This window comes from Camelus dromedarius, chromosome 9, assembly GCF_036321535.1.
Source record: "Camelus dromedarius isolate mCamDro1 chromosome 9, mCamDro1.pat, whole genome shotgun sequence".
Taxonomy (NCBI): Eukaryota; Metazoa; Chordata; class Mammalia; order Artiodactyla; family Camelidae; genus Camelus; species Camelus dromedarius.
The window spans coordinates 38,627,570-38,648,113 of record NC_087444.1 but is presented as its reverse complement, the minus strand read 5'-3'; the positions used below and the strand labels follow the sequence as shown (position 1 = coordinate 38,648,113).

At 41.8% G+C, this 20,544-nt stretch overlaps 1 protein-coding gene across 4 annotated transcripts in view; it reads right to left on the bottom strand.

The window, feature by feature from the left end:
- CDH11 (cadherin 11) overlaps positions 1-20,544 on the bottom strand; it is a 141,018-nt gene that overhangs the window by 18,839 nt on the left and 101,635 nt on the right. For all 4 annotated transcript variants that reach the window (XM_031458330.2, XM_064489104.1, XM_010985693.3 and 1 more), the window contains exons 5-8: positions 18,888-19,007; positions 16,819-16,986; positions 13,399-13,586; positions 5,280-5,533 (exon numbers count right to left, since the gene is read on the bottom strand). In XM_031458330.2, coding sequence (XP_031314190.1) covers positions 5,280-5,533; positions 13,399-13,586; positions 16,819-16,986; positions 18,888-19,007 — 730 coding nt within the window. The remainder of the gene's footprint in view (positions 1-5,279; positions 5,534-13,398; positions 13,587-16,818; positions 16,987-18,887; positions 19,008-20,544) is intronic.

The following is a 20,544-nucleotide window of genomic DNA, read 5'->3' as shown; positions in this document are numbered from 1 at the left end:
TCAGGTGGCTTGGTTCTGAATTCCATGATGAAATATGCAAAGCAGCCTTGGCCATTCATTTGTAGAGCATTCTCCCCACACTTTAATGACCCCAGGCTGAGTCTAACAGCATAGGTAGAAGCTTTCAGCTACTCCTGTCCACTAGAAAATTTGCTTGTTTCTAACAAAAGGCAAAAGAATTTCCAGAATATTATGGGGCAAGGTGAGGTGGAAGATGGGTCAAGGGGAAAGGTCTTTTTTTTTTTTAATTGAAGTACGGTCGGTTTATAATGTTGTGTTAATTTCTAGTGCACAGTATAGTGATTCAGTCATACATATATAAATATATTCCTTCTCATATTCTTTTTCATTACAAGCTGTTACAAGGTATTTATTTAGGAATGGTCTTTGTTGAGGTGTAGTAAGGTGAAATAACCTGCCCAGTGGAAAGTACTGGAGACCTGGCTTTGTTTAGTAAGTGTTGACATCTGTCCCTTGGCATCAATGGGGGACTGGTTCCAGGCCCCCTGAGGATACCAAAACCCACGGATGCTCGAGTCTCTTATATAAAATTGCATAACATTTGCATATAACCTACACATATCCACCTGTACACTTCAAATCATCTCTAGATTACTATAATACTTAATACAATGTAAATACATTGTAAATAGTTGCTGGTGTGTAGCAAATTCAAGTTTTGCTTTTTGGAAATTTCTAGATTTTTTTTTTCCCCAAGTAGTTTGGACCTACGGTTGTTTGAACCCATCAATGAGAAACCCGTGGATACAGAGGGCCAATTGTACATACCATTGAGGGCATTCACTGAGGACCATAAAACCAAAGAATATTAGAGGTAGCAAAGACCATGGATGTCACAGAGTTTAATCTCTTCAATTTACAAATAATGGGATTTGCAAATAGTCTATTATCTGGTTTCTGGGGGAGCCAATATTAGAACCCAGATCTTCCAATTCTAGATCATGTTCTTTCCAAGAAAGAGGGAACAAACATGGAGCAGCACTTCATAGTATAGAAAACATGAGCTCATCCATGATACAGCTGACTTCACAGCTCCCTGTGGGAAGGGAATGCTGAATCCCCTGCCCTGGTGAGGAAATAGGAGATAAACCATCACACGCCTCACCGATGTCAGCAGAGGCTCAGTAACTGAGCCATCAGCAGAGCTCTATGTAAAAAGAAGGGGAAAAAAAAAATCCCTGCCACTAGGGAGTTTACTGTCTAGCTGACATGACAGGACACATTCACGGGAAGAAAAATAATTACAAAGCATCATTCTATAGAAGTGAAGGGCATGGATTTTGGTTTTGTAAAGTCCTAGATACAAGGTCATGCTCCACTAACCTATATGCTGAGCGATACAGGAAAAGCCACTTAAGTTCTTTGAATCTCACCTTACTTATCTTTTAAACTGGAATATTAATAGTGCCTAACTTTTAGGCTATCAGCAAGAAATACACGAAGTAACAGACGTTTAAGATGTGTAGCACAGTGCCTCACACCGTAAACAGAACAACAGATGCAGCGCTGTGATCGCTGTTGTGGTTGCTACTGTTTCACACTGCGGACACATCATGGAAGCTCTCAAATGTCAGTCTACAGAGTATGGCTTTCATCCTACAGCCAGGGAAAACCATGAAAGGCTTTTGATCAGGGGAACAAATAAACTGAATCAGATGATCAGGGTGATGAATAAGACAGGGTGGGCAAGATGGTCTGAGCTAGACAGAGGAGAGGAAGAGGCAGAGGAAACTTAAGCGTCTGACGTGGTTTCTCAGGAGTGAGGTGATGAGGGGGTGTGGCAGGGGGTATGGTACAAGAGTGACAGAGGGAAAGGATGACTGTGTGATGAAAAGAGAACCAGTGGGACTCAGATGAGATTCGGATTTCTGCAGTTGGCTGGGAGAGTCCTAGAGAGTTTCTATCCTGAGAGTCACAGAGAGGGAGACACTGGGAGGTCCAAAAACTAGGTCACCTTAGCAGAAAGGAGAGGATGCAGGTTTCACTAGGGATGTGCTGCCACTCAAGGAGAGCAAAGATTCAGCGTCATCTGAGGTTTCACAGAGTCGGGGGTAGAGAGAGTTGTTTTTTTTTTTTTTTAATATATCACAAGAAATATGGGCTCAAAAATATGTTTTTAATGAATGAGCCAGTGAAGAAAAAAGCAAGTGGGTAAAAATAAACAACAGACAGCAGAATAAATACAGAATTAGAATCAGGGACAGAGATCAGCCTAGAAGCAGAAAATCTGGAGCAATAACTCAATTCAATTGGTAGCCTGGAAGGAAACTGTAGATAAGTGGACACTGAGAGACAGGCTGTCCAAAGTCAAAAGGCTGAGTCTCAGGGAGCCCCCAGTGCCTGGACTGGAATCAGAGACTAGTGAAGACACCAGGTATGTCTGAGGCGTGAAGAGGTTGCTGCCAAGGAAGCTAGGAGGAAAGAATGCTTCTGGAAGGCGATGGTGAACCGAAGTGTGTCTACTGCTAGAGACTGAGAAGAGAGAGAGGCAGAAGTTCCCCAACAGCCACAAGCTCGGGTGACATGATAAGGCCCTACTCATACGCCCGAGGACACAAATTCCCTTACAGGTGAAGATAAGCACTCAGGGAGGTAGGTAGTCTGGCTAGAAAGCCCACTGGATAAAAGGTTTTGAATGTTCTTCTGTAACTTTTTTTTTGGCAGTTCTAAGAGCAGGGACCTGAGTGGGCAAGGGGAGTGGGTTCAAGGGTGGCACTGAGCACCTTTGGATAATTATAGACAACTTGCTGCACTGTTATTTAAGTTAATCCTCAGACACCCTTGAAGCTGTGATCGCTTTAGGATCCAATAGACGAATATACTGAGGCTAGAAGGGATGACATCAGTTCCCCAAAGTCACATGACCAGTCAGTACTGGGGGCTGGGTTTTAGTCCAGATCTTCTTTGGGTCCAGTATGTGTGTTTTACTCTAGTCAAGCAGCCACTGATGGAAGGATTTCCCAGAAAAGTCTGGGTAGCACACTCTCTGCGCAAGAAGGTAACAGTACGTAATGACTGAGGAGCTTGGTAACACTTTAAACTGCTCAGAAATGTTCATGGTGTGAATTTTAAATGAGTTAGCCTCGTTATGGAGCCCGATCAGCAGCTGTTGAGAAGAGTGATGGTGTAGAAACACAGAGAACAACCGCGCACGTCCGTGGCACCTCATTATCTCCAAGGATCCACATCTGTGATTGGTTATTTGGGTCGTATTTTCAATGGAAGCTGTCCTGTGCATGGAGGCATAGTGTGTGTGTGTGTGTGTGTGTGTGCGCGCGCGCGCGCGTGTGTGCATTTCAGATCCACTCTTCTTAGCAAACTTCAAGGCTACAGTACTTTATTATTAACTATAGTCACCACGCTAACTGACCGGTATCTCCTCGTTTTCCCCACTCCCTAGCCCCTGGCAACCACTGTCCTACTCTGTTTCTATCAGTTTGACTTTTTTAGATTCCATGTATGAGTGACATGCTGTCTTTGTCTTTCGGAGTCTAGCTTATTTCATTTAGCACCATGTCCTCCAAATTCATCTATGTTATCACCAATGGCAGGACTTCCTTCTTTTTTGAGGCTAAATGATACTCCATTACATGTATGTATACATCACGATTTCTTTATCCATGCATCTGTCAACAGACACTTGATTGTTTCCACACTCTGGCTACTGTGAATAGTGCTGCAGTGAACACAGGACTGCAGGTATCTGTCCAAGATACAGCTGTTACAGGAGGCAGTACAGAGCTTCCTCAAAATGCAGGTGGTGGCTGGATTTGTTCTGTGGGCCGTAGTGACCTAGCAGACAGGTCCCCGGCCCTCTGTGAGAGAACAAAGGGCAGCACACAGTGTAAGGTGTCACTGTGATGTGGCCTGCTGACGGCTGTGAGGTAGAAACTGCATCTGATCCACCTTAGGGGCCCCAAAGTTTCCTAGAGGAGGTGACACCTCCACAGGGATGGGAAAAATGAGCGCCATACAGCAAGCTGGAAAGGAGGAGGGAGAGAGGAAGAACACAGAAAGGTTGGGAATGAGGAAGCAAGTTCGACCTGAGGACGAAGTAACCCCGTCTAGCTGCAACTGAGAGTCTGATGAGAAGGGAGAGTGAGACAGAAAGCAGGGGAGATGGGGGCGGGGGGAACGGGGGCACAGCAGGAATTGGTGGGGGTGCTTGAAGAAGAACCTTAAGCTGAGGAAGAAAGCTGAGATCACTTTGGGGTGGAGGACAATAGGAAGCAATTTGATCACTAATTTTTTTCTTGTTGCAGTTTAACTGGAAGTATGATGGGATGTTTGGATGTGCATTTTAAAGCAATCAGTCTGGCCACAGGATGGTGGACAGGTAGCTGGGAGACGGGGCAGGGTGACCACGAGGGGGCAGAGGGAGGAATCCAGGCAGGAGAGGAATTAGGGGAGAGGCTACGGAAAAATAAACACCTGCTAGAATCGAGTTCAGGGCAGGTTTCAGGCAACTCTTTTCTGCCCTGTATAGACGTGCCTTGAATCTATGACTCAGTCCTCCTCCTCAGCCTCTTTCTCATCACTCGCCCGTCTTCATCATCAGACTCAGTGGTCATTAGCTCAGGCTGGGGAGAAGGGGAGGAAGGTTCTGAATTGCTCTTCCAGCTTACTTTTCTAAGTCACAAAAATACATTTCTAATAAGAAAAGCACCTGAAATTTGAGGGGCACTTTGTCATCTCTTCATAGTGCTCAGCAGCAGTCAGAGACAGAGCTTGCGCTCTGAGCTTCCTGTTCACTGTCCGGTGTCTCTTTGGTTAAGTCCACACCTTGCCATGTGGAGCCCCAACTCCCTCTCAATGTAAAGAATTATAATTCCTAGAAAGTAATCTTGAGGGGATAAATTGGATTATATACCTAACATCCCTGGTAGAGTAACTGGATCAGAGGAAGGTGGTTCAGTAAATTATCATTGCTACAAGTACTTCACAGCCACTATTTACTGCTCACCCCTGTTCTCTGACACAGACAGGCCAAGCTAAGGGTTACATCACTGAGTACACACCAGGAAGTCTGCCCAGAGAAAAATTATGGAGCTTGGACAAGCTTATCCTCAAAGTTGGTATTGAGATGGAGCAGAACTCATGTCTTCTAAGTCTCCACTGTAGTCTCTGTTTACAGTGCATTGAACCTGGTCATCTTGGACCCTTTCTGAGATCAAAGAATATGGTTCCTGTAGGGCTTTCCTGAAACCTCCTGCCTCTAAAATTCCTCATCCAGGGTTTTAAAATAAACCTCTCTGTACCTTATTGGGCTGTTGGCAGCATCAGGGTCTTTGGCGTGCACTCTCCCCACCACAGTGCCAGCGGCTGCATTTTCTTGGACTTCGTGGATATAACTTGGGGCCAAGAACATGGGGGGCTCGTCGGCATCTTCTACTGAGATCTTGACTGTCACAGTGTCCTTGAAAGGCCCGTTGCTGATGAACTTTGGGTCGATGTGCACGTTGGCTGCCTCGACCTTCAAGCTATATGCTCTTTTGGTTTCAAAATCTACAGGCTGGCAAGAAAGAAGAGAAGATTGACAACCAATTCCTTGAAAGAATAATGGGAAAGAAAGACCTGATTGTTTTATAGGGCAGTGTGAATAGTTCCTCAAAGAGAGAAAATCAGTGTCTATTCAATATCCAATTACCTGAGCCATTTGGTCAGAAAATCAGACAAATCAATTGCTGAAACCTGGAATGTGCTTAATGGGTAATTCTAGCAGCACAACAGCCACAGAAGGACCACATCATCTAAAATGTCTCATTCTACAGAGCACAGTAAGGATGCCCAAATCAGACACTAAAAATCATTTAAGGAAAGGAATTAAGGGTAAAACACTACAAAGGTAAACGTCATAGCACATTCTGTAAAGTCCTAGGAACTTTGGTAATAAAAATACTCAAATGACTGTCAGCCAAAGAGCAAAGGGATGTCTTATTAGCTACCTGCTCCCCTCCCCTGCATACATACTTCTGGCTTAATCATATTGCCAGTCTTATTTTGTAAGTCTCTGACCAGGAAGCATTTCTCAAAGTTTGGGACTCTTACCAAAAATGGCCCATAAGCTGACTTACTGTGGTTTATGGGTAATTCTGGTGGGTGAGTTTGTTGAATGTCATTACCTTAATTGACATTATTATTCCTTTTCCAGTTCTTCCATTCCCAAACACATCAAGGGCATCTCTGTGTACTGCTAATTTTTAACATACTTCTTCTGCTTCCAAATTTCCCTTTTGAGAGACTATGCTACAACTCTCTAGCCAGAATGTAATAGCATTGTTTTGTTTGGACTGCATTCATTTTTAGGTTACCTCCTACTTATGTGACACAGGACAATGCGAATACTTCCTTGTTAAAAGAAATGTATATATGTCAAAAAACTTCATCTAAAGAAAACCAGTTATAAACAGTATAGATTTTACACAGACATGAAAAGAATATTAAGAAGTAGCATTTGAATGGCTATAATTATTAAGAAATTGATGGTAAACACTCCCTAATTCTGAATGAGAGGAGGTTCAGTGGATCAATCAGCAAAGAGTGAAAAGTAAAACTGCAGAGGAGAAATAAGCTCTCGTGCCTGAGAGGCAGAACTTTTTAATTAGCATTCCGGGTGATGCCAAACTCCCAAATGTTTGGAAAGAGCCTAGTCTTTTAGGTCTAGCATCTGCCTGCCATGTTGATTCCCTCTGCCTGGTAAACACTTGTTTTGAATGGGCACAAAATCAGAGCGTGTAGTCCTAACCTAATTCTACAGAACTCCAGTTTCAGAAAGGCAAACGCGTTCACATCCTTGACACTTTTCCCATCATCTTCCCACCCCTATCTCCCCCAAGTCAGAGAACATGCCCTTTTCCTCAAGCAAAACCTGCCCTCAGCTGCTCCATCATTCTGGGGCTGAGCAGCATCTTTGTCCTTCCCTGGGTTACTGAGCAGCAGAAAGGAATGTTATTTACAGGCTGAAGGCATGAGATTGCTGCAGTTTCTCAAAAATCCCTGCAATTATCAAACAAAATAAGAAACATGAATATAGTAGTTCTGAGACCAGGTAAGGAGAAAATTTCTAATCTCAGATAGCCTGTTGATGCTTCCAGAAAAGTACATTTTTTTTTGTTAACTGAAGTACACAGTCAGTTACAATGTGTCAACTTCTGGTGTACAGCACAGTGTCCTAGTCATGCATATACATACATATATTCATTGTCATATTCTTTTTCATTAAAGGTTATTACAAGATATTGAATATAGTTCTCTGTGTTACACAGAAATTTGTTTTTTTATCTATTTTTATATAGAGTGGTTAACCTCTGCAAATCTCAAACTCCCAAATTTATCCCTTCCTACCCTCCTTCCCTGGTAACCATAAGATTATTTACTATGTCTGTGAGTCTGCTTCTATTTTATAGATGAGTTCAATAGTGTCCTCTTTTCTTTTAGATTCCACATGAGTGATATCATATGGTATTTTTCTTTCTCTTTCTGGCTTACTTAACTTAGAATGATGATCTCTAGGTCCAGCCATGTTGCTGCAAATGGCATTTTATTCTTTTCTATGGCTGAGTAGTATTCCATTGTATAAATATATCACAGTTTCTTTATCCAGCCATCTGTTGATGGACATTTAGGTTGCTTCCATGTCTTGGCTATTGTATATAGTGCTGCAGTGAACATTGGGGTGCATGTATCTTTTCGAATTAGAGCTCCCCCCGGATATATGCCTAGAAGTGGGATTGCTGGATCAGATGGTAAGTCTATTTTTAGTTTTTTGAGGAATCTCCATACTGTTTTTCATAATGGCTGCAACAAACTACATTCCCATCAACAGTGTAGGAAGGTTCCCTTTTCTCCACACCTTCTCCAGCATTTATCATTTGTGGACTTTTGAATGATGGCCATTCTGACTGGTGTGAGGTGATACTTCACTGTAGTTTTCGTTTGTATTTCTCTGATAGTGATATTGAGCATTTTTTCATGTGCTGTAGGAATAGAACATTTTGAATTTGGTTTATGTATTTGCCTAAGGACCCAGAACATTGTTTCCACTGGAAAGCCCTGTTGATGGTAAGGCTGCAGTCTGAGGTCTCCTTTTTAGATCTCAAGTGAAGGTCCCCAAATCTTTGCAAATGTTTGTCCAGAATGTCCTTTCCTAGACTGGTGAGATTTCACTGTCTTCTGGTGGCCAGCCCAAGACTCGTTGCCTTGTGAAGTCCTCCCCATCTCCCCCTGGCAGATTTGTGTGGTCCCTTAGCAGCTCCTCTGCAATCTCTCATCCCGAATTCCTGCTGGTGAGGGGCATCCCACAGGACTCTACTGAGTCTTGTTGATCTTGGCCTCCCCCGTGCCTAGGAATGAGTATACCAAGTGATCACATGTACTATCATTATGACTGAATGGGAGGCAGATGGACAACATTTAAGCATTTACCTAAAATTTATTCCCTGCCTCCTTTCAAAAGAGATCTAAGGTAGTTTCCCAAGTGAACACTTATATCCACATTATGAGTAGTTGAAATAAAATTAAATGAGGCAACATTACTACGTAAGGCATAAAAATCTCAATACCCTCGAGTTTACTAATCCCACCTCTAAAAATCCTCCCTGAAGGATTAATTCAACAGAAAATCAAAACAAACAATATTCAAAAATGCATGATGTTGGTTAGATATCATAGAGGGGTAATATCTAATTGTGGGAAACATACTCACAAAACACCAAATCCAACTGTGAGATTTTATTAAGGAAATAATGGTCCATCAATAGGATGGGATGTTATGTAGTCATTAAAAATGATTATATATATTACATAACAGCATGTAAAATGTTTATGATGTGCCGTTAAGTTAACAAATCAGATCACCCTATGACTGCAACTGTGTTAAATGTTTTATATGCACATCTATATACATGTGGACAGAGGGTATAAAGAAATAACCGGACATAAAAGTGGTTTTATTCAAATAGAGAATATTTAAAATGCCTTCTAATGCTGCTCTCACATTGCTTTACACGGAGTTTATTATGGTTGAAAGTAAACAGCTCAGAAACTGTGTGGGGAATTCTCAGTGATGATGGGGAGACCCACTCGGTCAAGGGTGTTGCAGGGAACAGATTGGATTTTCCTCCGCAAGTCACCTACAAGTCTCATCTTTATTCTGCACTGGTTCTTCTTCAGTTAACCACACAGAGATCATCTCAATATCCTGAAGGCAGCTTCTCTTTCTCTTAGGCACTGTTATAACCCTGATACTGGCTGTGTCTGACATGGAGTCAGTACTCAAGAAATATTCATTGCTTCCTCAGCTAGTCAATAAAGGAATGACCCTACCTCTTAAGTTACTCTTGAATTCTTCACCTTTACCTCTTCTGCGTTCTTCAGGTCTTTGTAATTTCTCCCTTGAATTCCAACAAGAGTTTTTCAACTGGTCCCACTGTATCCATCTCAAAACCCTCAAGACTGAACTTATTCAAGTTCCTTAAATGTGTCCTGTTTCCATCAAGACCAGTCCTTCACGAACTCTTCTTCTCTGGCCCGCCTCTCCTTCTTTCTCCACTTTAATGTCTGATTATTTCTTTATATTCTCTGTCCACCTGTATAAATTCCTACTCATCTATGAAGACTCAGCTCTGGAACTTCCCCCTGTAAGTAGTCATTCATGACCCACTTTCCTACATTTTATCACACTTTATTACAGTTGCTTCTCGGTGGGGCAGTGATTTTGCTCTGCCTCACCCCAGGGATATTAGGCAACGCCTAGAGCTTTTTTTTTTTTTTTTCAATTGAAGTACAGTCAGCTACAATGTGTCAATTTCTGGTGTACAGCACAATGTCCCAGTCATGCATATATATATACATATATTCATTTTCATATTCTTTTTTATTAAAGGTTATTATAAGATATTGAATATAGTTCCCTGTGCTATACAGAAGAAATTTGTTTTTTAATCTATTTTTATATATAGTGGTTAACATATGCAAATCTCAAACTCCCAAATTTATCCTTTCCAACCCCCTTTCCCTGGATAACCGTAAGATTGTTTACTATGTCTATGAGTCTGTTTCTGTTTTGTAGGTGAGTTCAGTAGTGGTCTCTCTCTCTCTCTCTCTTTTTTTTTTTTTTAAGATTCCACATATGAGTGATATCACAAGGTATTTTTCTTTCTCATTTCACTTAGAATGAGGATCTGTAGGTCTATCCATGTTGCTGCAAATGGTATTATTTTATTTTTTATCACTGAGTAGTATTCCATTGTATAAATATACCACAACTCCTTTATCTAGTCTGATGTCATTGGACATTTAGGTTGCTTCCATGTCTTGGCTGTTGTATATAGAGGTGCAGTGAACACTGGGATGCATGTATTGTTTTGAATTAAGAGTTCTTCCTGGATATTGGTGAAGCCATTATGGAAAACAGTGGGGAGATTCCTCAAAAACCTGAAAATAGACTTACCGTATAACCCAGCAACCCCAGTCCTAGAGATTTTTTATCACAGTTGGTGAGGGTTGGGTGCGTGCTTACTGACATCTAGTGAGGAGAGGCCGGCAATATTCCTACACACCGTGCCGTGCACAGAACAGCCGCCTACAGGAAAGAATTCTCTGTCCTGAAATGTTAATCCGTGTCACAGCTGGAAAAACCCACTCTATTTTAATTGTCTTTTCACTTAACTGTCCTGTTAATTGTGATCCCCTTGTGACCAGGACTCTGTCCCTTCAACTTTAGATGTCCAGCCTCTCACAAATGGCCTGCCTGACAAATAGTAAGAACTCAATAATTCTTTGTAGAAAAAAGGGTGAATGAATTAAGAAACAAGTGAAAAAAGTATATTAAAGAATACTTTTTAAAGTCAAAAAATATTTCCATGTTCTCTCCATAACTTTTTATATTATTGATTTATATATAATGATTCCTATAAGGATCCATCATTTTACTAAATTCACCCCTGTTTTTTTTTTTTCCTCGGCTGGACAGTGGGAACTTTGTGCTACAAGCTTAAGCAAATGTTCTTTTACAAATGAAAGAACATCCTACTCTGTTTTAAACCAGAACATCAGCGCTTTATAGAAGATTATTCCTTTCCCTGTAATAAATACCCTGAATTGGGGGGAAATGTGCAAATTAATCATATGCAGAGAGCTCATTTGCGATGTGTTAGTTCCATGGGGTGATTTAAATGTTTCAGGATTTTAGAGACACAGTGTGTGTTTATGCCCTGCATACACTGAAAACAGGTGACAACCTTAGCATAACCAACTACCCAATCACTTGAACCACAAAGGATGGGAGTCAGGAATCACTCATATGTCAGTGTCAGGCAGGAGGGATTGCAATATTAATTAACAAAGCAGGTAGACAGCTCTCTGCTACACACAATTTGCACAGCCACTTTTCCAGAGGAGAAACCAGAGGGAGGGAATCCCCCCAGCCTCTGTGGCTGGCAGGTAAGCTTCTGTGGCTACAGGATCCATCATTGCTAGTGTTGACTTTTCCAAGTATCCACTTCAACTTCTTGTCCTCTTCTTTTATGACAGAGTCACCCCCTACTTTCTCTTTGTTCTGGGTGCCCTAATACTTCTCCCAAACCCAACAATGCTTCCGTATGTTGTGAAAAGTCAGCTTCCCAGAACATGTCTCTGCCTGCCCTCCTTACTGAAAGACTCCTCCCAGGAATCTCCCCCGCCCGACCCTTGCCTCCTCTCCAGCTACTGGCTTCTTTATTGATTCTTCAAATTAATTTTTTATCAGTGTTCCAGTCCAATCTTTTCCATCACACCAAGGAGCTTAATATTCATGCTACAAAACCAAGTTGAGATGAATGCTTGATTAAAACCAAGGTAATCCTATCATCCAATTCAGATTTAATACTCCATACACTTTGATGGTAGAGAGGTGCTGATTTCTCAAGTGGTAAATTGGGTGGGGGGAACCATTTTAGAATATACTGTAACTTGTGTCTTTACTTGAAAGTAAATCATATCTGGCTTTCTTTTATAAACCCTTTCTGGTCCAGCTATTTCCAAAACATCTTGAGTGGGAAGGTGTTCCAGAATACCCTAGGTTTGAAATTCACGTCTTCAGATTCCTAGCTGTGTGATTACAGTAGGGCAAGTTATTTAATCTGTCTGAGCCCCAATCTCCATAAAATTAAATTGAGGTATCATTGCCCATTGGGATAACACTACTTACTTTATATGATTTTTATCATGTAAAATAAATGAATGTTTGTAAGAGGTTCAGGCTTTGGCCAATATTTAACATTCAGCAAATGTTATTTTTTTTTTTTAAAGCAAAACAAGAACGAACAAACTCCTCCTTGTTGTGAATTAATCCCGGGGACACATTTTTAGCAACAATTTAGCCAACTATGAGGGAAGGTACATTATTATTGTTTCTCAGGCTAAATTCTGAGAGACAATCACACAGAGGGTTGGTTCAGGTTTCACGGAAGGCCCAGCGATGTAACGGACCTTGGACATTTGAGATAGGAAAAGTTCTGAAGAGCCTGTATTAACAGATTCAGCTTAGCAGAGCTAAATGGGGAACTTCATGCATGCTTGGGGCTGCTTCTCCAAAATCTAGATTTTTCTGTCTTTCTTTCCATGGGGGAAACCATGCCGAATCATACAATAACTAACTACAGTCTTAGGCAGGTATCGCCAGCACTTTTTCTAAGTTTCAGGTATACAGAACAGTGATTTGACTTACATACATCATGAAGTGATTCCCACAGTAAGTTTAGCGAACATCTATCATCTCATAGATAGAAAGAAAAAAAAATGTTTTTCTTGTGATGAGAACTCTGATTTACTCTCTTAACAACTTTCATATATAACATACTGCAGTGTTAATTATATTCATCCTGGTGTACATTACATCACTGGTACTTAATTGTAACTGGAAGTTTGTCTCTTTTGACTGCCTTCCTCAACTTCCCCTTTCCCCCATCTCCCATCTCCGGTGACCACAAATCTTTTTCCATGAGTAGTTTGTTTTTGAAGAATAACTGACCTAGGATACTGTTAGTTCCCAGTGTACAACATAGTGACTTGATATTTCTATACGTTTCAAAATGGGTCACCATTATAAGCCTAGTTGTCGTCTGTGACCGTACAATGATAATACATTGTTATTGACTGTATCCCCCAGTCATATAAAAACTAGCAATTGCAGGCAGGCATCATCAGCCCCTTCTGCCAGCTCCCTCTGGAACACAGTTCTGTTATCTCCCCAACGCTCAGAGCTCAACTGCAAAGCAAGGCCAGCCTACAATCGCCTATAGTCTCATCTCTTAGCCTTCAAGTCCCTGTCTCCTGCAGGGTTGCCTTGGGGAAAGCAGGTCACACCACTGACATATCAGATTCCTCACCCTAACTCACCTTTTTCAGTTTCACCACGCCCTCCTGTGTTTCATAGTCCGTCGTGATTTCAAACAATTCCATCCCATCTCCATCAACAATATTGTACGTGACTAAGCCATTTTCTCCAATGTCTGGGTCTTTAGCCTTCACTCTTCCTACTTCCTCCCCGGGGACAGCTGCTTCCGACACAGACATCTGGTACACGCCTAGGAGAAGAAGATATCTATTTTTATTTTCCTTTTTATTTGGCAGCTGTAGGACTTTGGATTTCATTGAATCCCAATAAATTTCTCAAAGGGTTTGACATTGAACTTTCTAGTGACAGAAAACATGAAAGAAGTGAGTGGATGGGAAGAAGATCCCACATGGCTAGCTCTTGTCAAACAAATGTTTTCTACAAAGGACGATGAAACAGTATCTGGGTTTAGAGTGGTAGGGTGGGGTCACCTGCCACACGTGAGAAAGGAAAACAATGCAGTTACATTTCCCATCAGGAACTGATGGAGGGCCATGTATGTCTTTATACATCCAAAAACCAAAACTTTTCACATCTTGGGGATGGTCCATAAGTTAATTCTAAGGCTCCCATATGGCATTGCCAGCCCAGAAAAAAGAACCCCTCCTCTGCTTAAAAGCCTTCCAGAACTCCATATTGATGTTAAAATCGAATGCAAATTTTATTCTTCAAGGTGATGACCCTTCCAGCTCTATGACTCTCTTCTTACTTCATCTCCTTCACCATTCAATCAACCGCTGCCTTATATGAAAGAGTTCTCATAGTGTGGCCTCTCCATGTAGAGTTATTTAATGCTTATTGGGAACCTAATATGTGCCAGGCACTGCCCTGGCCTTTGGAAACTCAGTAGTAAATGAAAAGGTCAAGATTCTTCCCTCATTCTAAAGAGAAAAAAAAAAAAACCCACATGTATACATACTCGAGTATCGTTGCTAAGAAGGAGAAAAATAAAGTACGGTGAGGGCCAGTGAGTGATGAAAAGAGTGAATATGTGACTGTGTGTGTGAGTGTGTGATTGTGTGAGTGTTTGCTCACGTGAGGGTATGCGAAGGTGAACACTTGCATTAAATACATGTAGGTGAGAAGGAGAGGGAGAGTGAGAGGTTGATTTTGAATAAGCTGGTCAGAGAAGACACCCCTCAGAAGGAGGCATCTGAACTCCCCTGACGGGACTGAGCAAGACAAACCCTGTGACTATCTGGGGATAAAAATTCGAGACGAAGTGGCCAGCAGATGGCCAAAACCCTAAAGCAAGAGCATCCTGACTACATACAGAACTGCAAGACACCAAGTGTGTGACCGGCGCCTTGTGGTAAAGGTAAGGGCACAGTGGGAGGTCAGTGCCCAACTGTGCACAAAAGGCATCGGAGGAGATAGAAAAGACTTCAGGTTTTCTTTAAATTTCGTGGGAAGGTTTTCAGTAGGAAAGTGAAATTTAAGATGCTCTGATTTTGCATTATCACAATTTTAACATATTCTCTGTGAAACGAGAAGCTAGGGTTGGAAACCTGGCCCCGACCACTTCCAAGCCCAGGGGTCTTGGGGAAGGTACTTCACCTCTTTAAGCTTCAGTTCCCCCTTACGTGGATTTTATCAGTTCCGTTACACTGTCTACATTGATCTGTATATTTCAGTTTGGGTCCATATTCAACTTAATCACACCAAGCCCCCTAAGATAAGGGACACATGGGAGGTGGGAGTCTCTGCAGATAATTACCAATTTACACGAGGGTTTAGAAAAACCTGCTCTGAGTTGACTTTCTCCAAACCTCATTCAAGTTCACGGCTGTGACACTGGTCTCCGCACAATAGTGATTTAACTTGATGGTCGTATGTGAGTAAGGGCACTGATGGCTGCCTGCTAAGAGTCGTGCGTGGGCTTTTCCACGCAGACGATTGCAGAGTGTGGATAATGAGGCATGAGGATTTGCAGAGCACTCGAGGATGACGCTTAAGCTCACTGGGGATGCGGACCTTTGCGCCTGACCAGGCAAAGCAGTTCTGGGACTTTATGAGAACTGGCTATTGCCCTGTAATCCTCTACCTCAGTGTCTCCCTTGAGTAGATTACTGTCTCTGGATTCCTTTGAGTGACCATGGTGCCTTCCTGGGGTTGGTTTTTTGCTTTCCCTGTTCCTTCATTTGTAAAAAGTGCCACCTCTCTGGCAGTAAACTCGCAGGCTCTGCAGCTCTTCTCCGCATCTAATGAAGAAGACGCTGTTACGGTGATGTCCCCGTGATCCAGCGTCACTATGGTCACACTGTACCTCTGTCTACACCTATACACACAAGACCAGATTTGCGTTCAGAATCTAGCTTTGCCACATCCTTTGGGCAACTTGGTGCACCTTTCATGGAACCCAGTTTTATCTGTAAAAATGGAGGCTCTTGTAGAGATTGGCAATAGTAGTAACTATTCATTAAAAAAAGATAGTTGCTGTAATTATGATTAATAACAACCTTTCAAAATCATTTTTCTTTTATTTCCTACTGCAGTCCTATCAATTCCGTAGAAGGAACAGAATCCCCTAGATAATAACAATGACTAGCATTTGTTGACAACTTATGCCAGATATCACTGTAAGATTTTAGACCAGCTCTTTTAGTTCTAACAACATCCTATTGGGCCCTGTGGAAGACTGCATTTTCCAAAAAATGGCCCAGCCAATATCTCCCAGCCCACATGCTTTTCTTTCAACACGGCTTTAGCAGTCCTTCCCTTGAAAGGTGGGGTCTACAAGAACTCCACTTGAATTTGGGCAGCCTCATGACTGCAATGGAAATGACGCTATCTGACTTATGAAGCTGGGTCACAACAGGCAATGCAGTTTCTGCTTAGTGCTCCTGGGGCTCTCCCTCACTTTCGGAACCTAAGCCATTCCTTAGAGAGGCCGGGCTGGAGGGGAACCAAAAGCCAACACCAACTCACCAGCCATGTGAGTGAGCAATCTTGGAAGTGGATCCTCCAGCCCCAGTCAAGCTGTCCCCTTCAAGTTTTGCCCAAATTGCAGACTCATGAGAAAATAAATGATTATTATTGTTTTACACCACAAAGGTCCGGGGCGGTTTGTTAGGTAGCAATAGAGAAAGGATTCAGGCACTATTACCTGTCCAGGTTAGAATGGAGAACACTGAGACAGAGGCAGGTTGATCCATCACTGCATCGCATCACGAGTACCTAGCCAAACGGGTTTGCTGCGTCCAGGGCTGTGGACCATTTTATGCCTCTGCTTTCTCCCACTACCTCTCTTCTACTTAGGTTTTTTTGTTGTTGTTGCTGTTGTCTTGTTTTTTGAGAGAATTATATAAAGAGCCTCCATTTTTCTAGATTTCTTCTTGAAAGCCGAGGAAAGCAGGGACGGGTCAGAGAAGAGAGCTGGCCGTGGCATCACTGGGAAGTGAAAGCCACGCCCACCTACTTACTCTGCGGGAACTTTGGTGGGTTGTCATTGACATCAGTCAGTGTGATCGTCACTTTGGTTGTCCCTGAGAGTCCACCCATGTGTCCACCCATGTCCTTGGCCTGGATCACCACGTGGTACTCCTCCTTGGCTTCCCTGTCCATGTTAGGAAGGGCTGTTCTGATGATACCTGGACAGGTGAGCAGGGAACATCACAGATATTCATTGACAACGTTAAAACAAAAAAGATCTAGGCACAAGGAAAGCGAAGATGAATAAAACAGCACCTGCCCTCACAGAAGCGCCACACCAACAGCATAATTATCCTCAAAAGCAGCCATGCCCGGAGCATCGTATAGATGTATTTTCTAGCAATTTGTCACAATTAGTAATGTAGCATTAAAATTTTATGTTTTATATGTTGCATTGTAAATGCAAGTAATAACCTCATCATTCTCAGGTCTAACACGGAAAGACCTAAAGACTCATATATTTGAGAATCCAGTGCATGAACATCCGTATCATAAACCCATGCTTCTGGACTGCCAGCAGAATCATTTGACAATCTATGCCTGCATGCAATTTTTAGAAACATTTTTGTGGTCCATTTTAAGTTAAAAGTAGAAGGTGATACATTAAAATGTTAGCATTAATTTTTTTTTTAACCAAATAGGTTAAAAACATACACAATGCTATACAAACACTTACTGTCCACTATCACCTTTCACTGACAACAATAATACATGGAGAATTGAATTCTACATGATCTCTGGATATTAGCACACTGTAGGTATGGAAACCACGCTCACTTAAATCTTTGGGGAACACGTGCAAGCTTTTTCTGTTTGTAGACCTGATAACATTTATACTAGAAATATAAGAGAACATCGTGGAAGCTTTAAGCTCTTATCCTTCTCTGACTCCAGTGGTTATATGTTTCTCAGCAACATCCTTGAACTCACTGAGCCTCTTTTTTCTTCCCTGTAAAATAATTTGTTAGGTTCAAATTGGTGGTTCCTATTTGTGAATCCCTGAGACAACAAAGGTTGCAACTGGAGTCCCTCCAGCTGTTTTAACATCTCAAAAATCTAGATGAAATCCTACATTTATCCTTGGTTAATATGAAAATTAACTGGCAAAATTAATTGGTAAATGCCTTTGATGAAATCATAGCAAACAGCCCCAGAAATTGTGATCCGAAGAAAAGTGGCTACAAATAAATGATTACACAGTTAGGTTGAAATCATATTCAGTAAGTGGGCCAAATATGTGATTGGCAGACCATGTGTAAACATATAAAATATACATGCATATTTGATAAATTTTAACTCTACCAACAAATGTGGATGATTTGTAAACCTCTTTCAAACACATGGGGCATGTTGTGGAAAAAAGGACTTTCGGGCATAATATCGCAGACCAGCAGTCTCACAGAATTTTAGTGTTGATTCATAAAAGGATCCTAGAATCAAATTCGATATAAATGGAGTGGAACATTTTGGTGTGGGTTTTGGTGGTTCTATTCGTTCATTCTTTTGGTTTGCTATTTGTTTTCAGTAAGGAATTTGCAGAACCTCCTTTCTGGACACTAATGCCTTCTGAGAATCTCTCAGCACGGTGGAGGAGACGGGGATGTGCTGAATCCCGGACGTGCCTGAGCATCAGTTCCCACCCCCACACCCCCCAACCCTGCACTGCGGTCTTTAGAGCAAGCTTTGAGAGCTGCCAGTTTTCATACCAGCCCTCAAGTCCTTTGGTCTCTTAATTTGGATCCAAAGTTGAATTTTAAGATAAAATTTAAGTATTTTAACATAAATTCTTAAAAGTTGAATTCTAAGATACGGTTTTAAGAGAAAAGCTGCATTCTAAGATGACATTCATTACTGCGACAGTGCAGTACAGACAGAAGCAATCATCAGTATGGTTCGCTGGATGCCGACTCCAGGCCAGGCACACGCACAGCGTCTAATCCTCACAATGATCTTGTCAGGTGGCCCTTTTATATTTGAGAAAACTGACTCATAGGTTTTAGTGAGCAGCCCCGGACTCCTTATTCAGTGTGTCATAAATCACAATGACATTCCACGGTACCTGTCTGTGCTTCTACTGAAAAGTAGGGCTGTCCTTCCAGGATACTGTACACCAGCTTGGCACTGTTTCCATAGGTGGGGTCATCTGCGTCTGAAGCTGTCACCTGGATGACTGATGTTCCTTCAAAGTGAAATACAGTCATTAGCAACAGTCCCTCTGCTTTTCAAATTATATCCTCGTTTGTAAAGTTTTGTCTTAAGATTAAAAACTGAGGACAGCCCCCAAATTATTTAACATCCTTTCATTTCCCTGGGGTTGAGATGCAAAAATAATCTCGCTCCCTCCCGCCTTCCCTCCCTTCCTTTTTTGTTTAATTCCCATGGCTTAAAAATAAACTTTCTATATTCATCGTGCATCCTGCTATGCTTAGTAGTTAAAATAATATGAGCATTATTGCAAAAACATTCTAAGACCCATGCAATTGGAGTGTTCAGTATATCAAATAATTAAATAAAAATCTTCCCAAAGAGTATAATAAAGGATAATTAATGATGAATTGCTTTTCATGAAAGGACAGAGTGCAGGCTTCCATCTGTAGCAGAGCAATAAATACATCATTTTATTGTTGCTTTGCATGTAATAAAATGGCTGCTAATACTACATTTTAATTAATTTATGGCTATAAATATTGTACAGAATGTTGTTCCCTACTGGCATGAAAACTGCATCTTCCCCCCTCTAACGAGCCTGGTAGGCACAGAGCAGAAGCCACCAGTAGACATCTGGTGAGCTCTAAGGCAAACATTTGTGGGTCACAATGGAAGGAAACCAGGGAACTGAAGGAAGATGGGATTCTGTTTTTCCTACAAAAGACTCCGTTCCTTGATGGTCACAAGTATCTGAGGGCATGAAATGCTGGGCTTCAGAATGGGGCGGGGAGATGCTGGAGGGAGCGAGCCAGTGATCACCGAATCCCTCTGTGTCAGGCACCGCTCAGAGCACATTCGCAGTATTCTGCCAGTGCCCCCTCTGCTCGGCATTTTTACATCCATGCTGCTTGTGAGACATCGAGTGTGAGAGGTAGGAAGCTGCGCAATCTATTTTGCAAAGTTGGTTATTGCCAGAGTCAGGAGTCTAACCTCTATCCTGCAAACAACCAAACCCAAGACCTTTTTTTCTATGACAATTTCAGCAGAGGGGCCAGGTTCTAGGTGGGAGGCAAGGGAGCCCATTTGCACAGCCTCTGAGAACCGTCTAATTTACAAGGTTGTCAGTGATTTTCACATAGTATAAAAGTAAATCTCATTTTTTTCCTCATTACTCTCTGTAATTAATTCATTATTTCATGCAAACCACTTTTTTTGAGCTCTTCCCACATAACCAGGCACTATTCTAGGTAGTGGAGATTTATAAGGGAATTAATAAGTTCTATTCCAGACCAACATGGAGCAGCTAGGGAAATTATTAATTTTTTATGCTTAATTTGCTTCTAGAAATCCTCTAAGTTCACTGAATCTCTGTATTTTACATCTGTGTAAATTTAGCCCTCATTTAACCCTCAACAGAGTTTACATTATCCTCATTTTATAGATGACAAAATGAAAACTGAGGAAGAAGGAAGATACTGCCAGGGCTGACCTGGCTGGCCGGAGGCACAGCCGTGATTCCAACCCAGGGCTGTCTGACAACAGACTCTACTCTCGTAGACCACGACGGG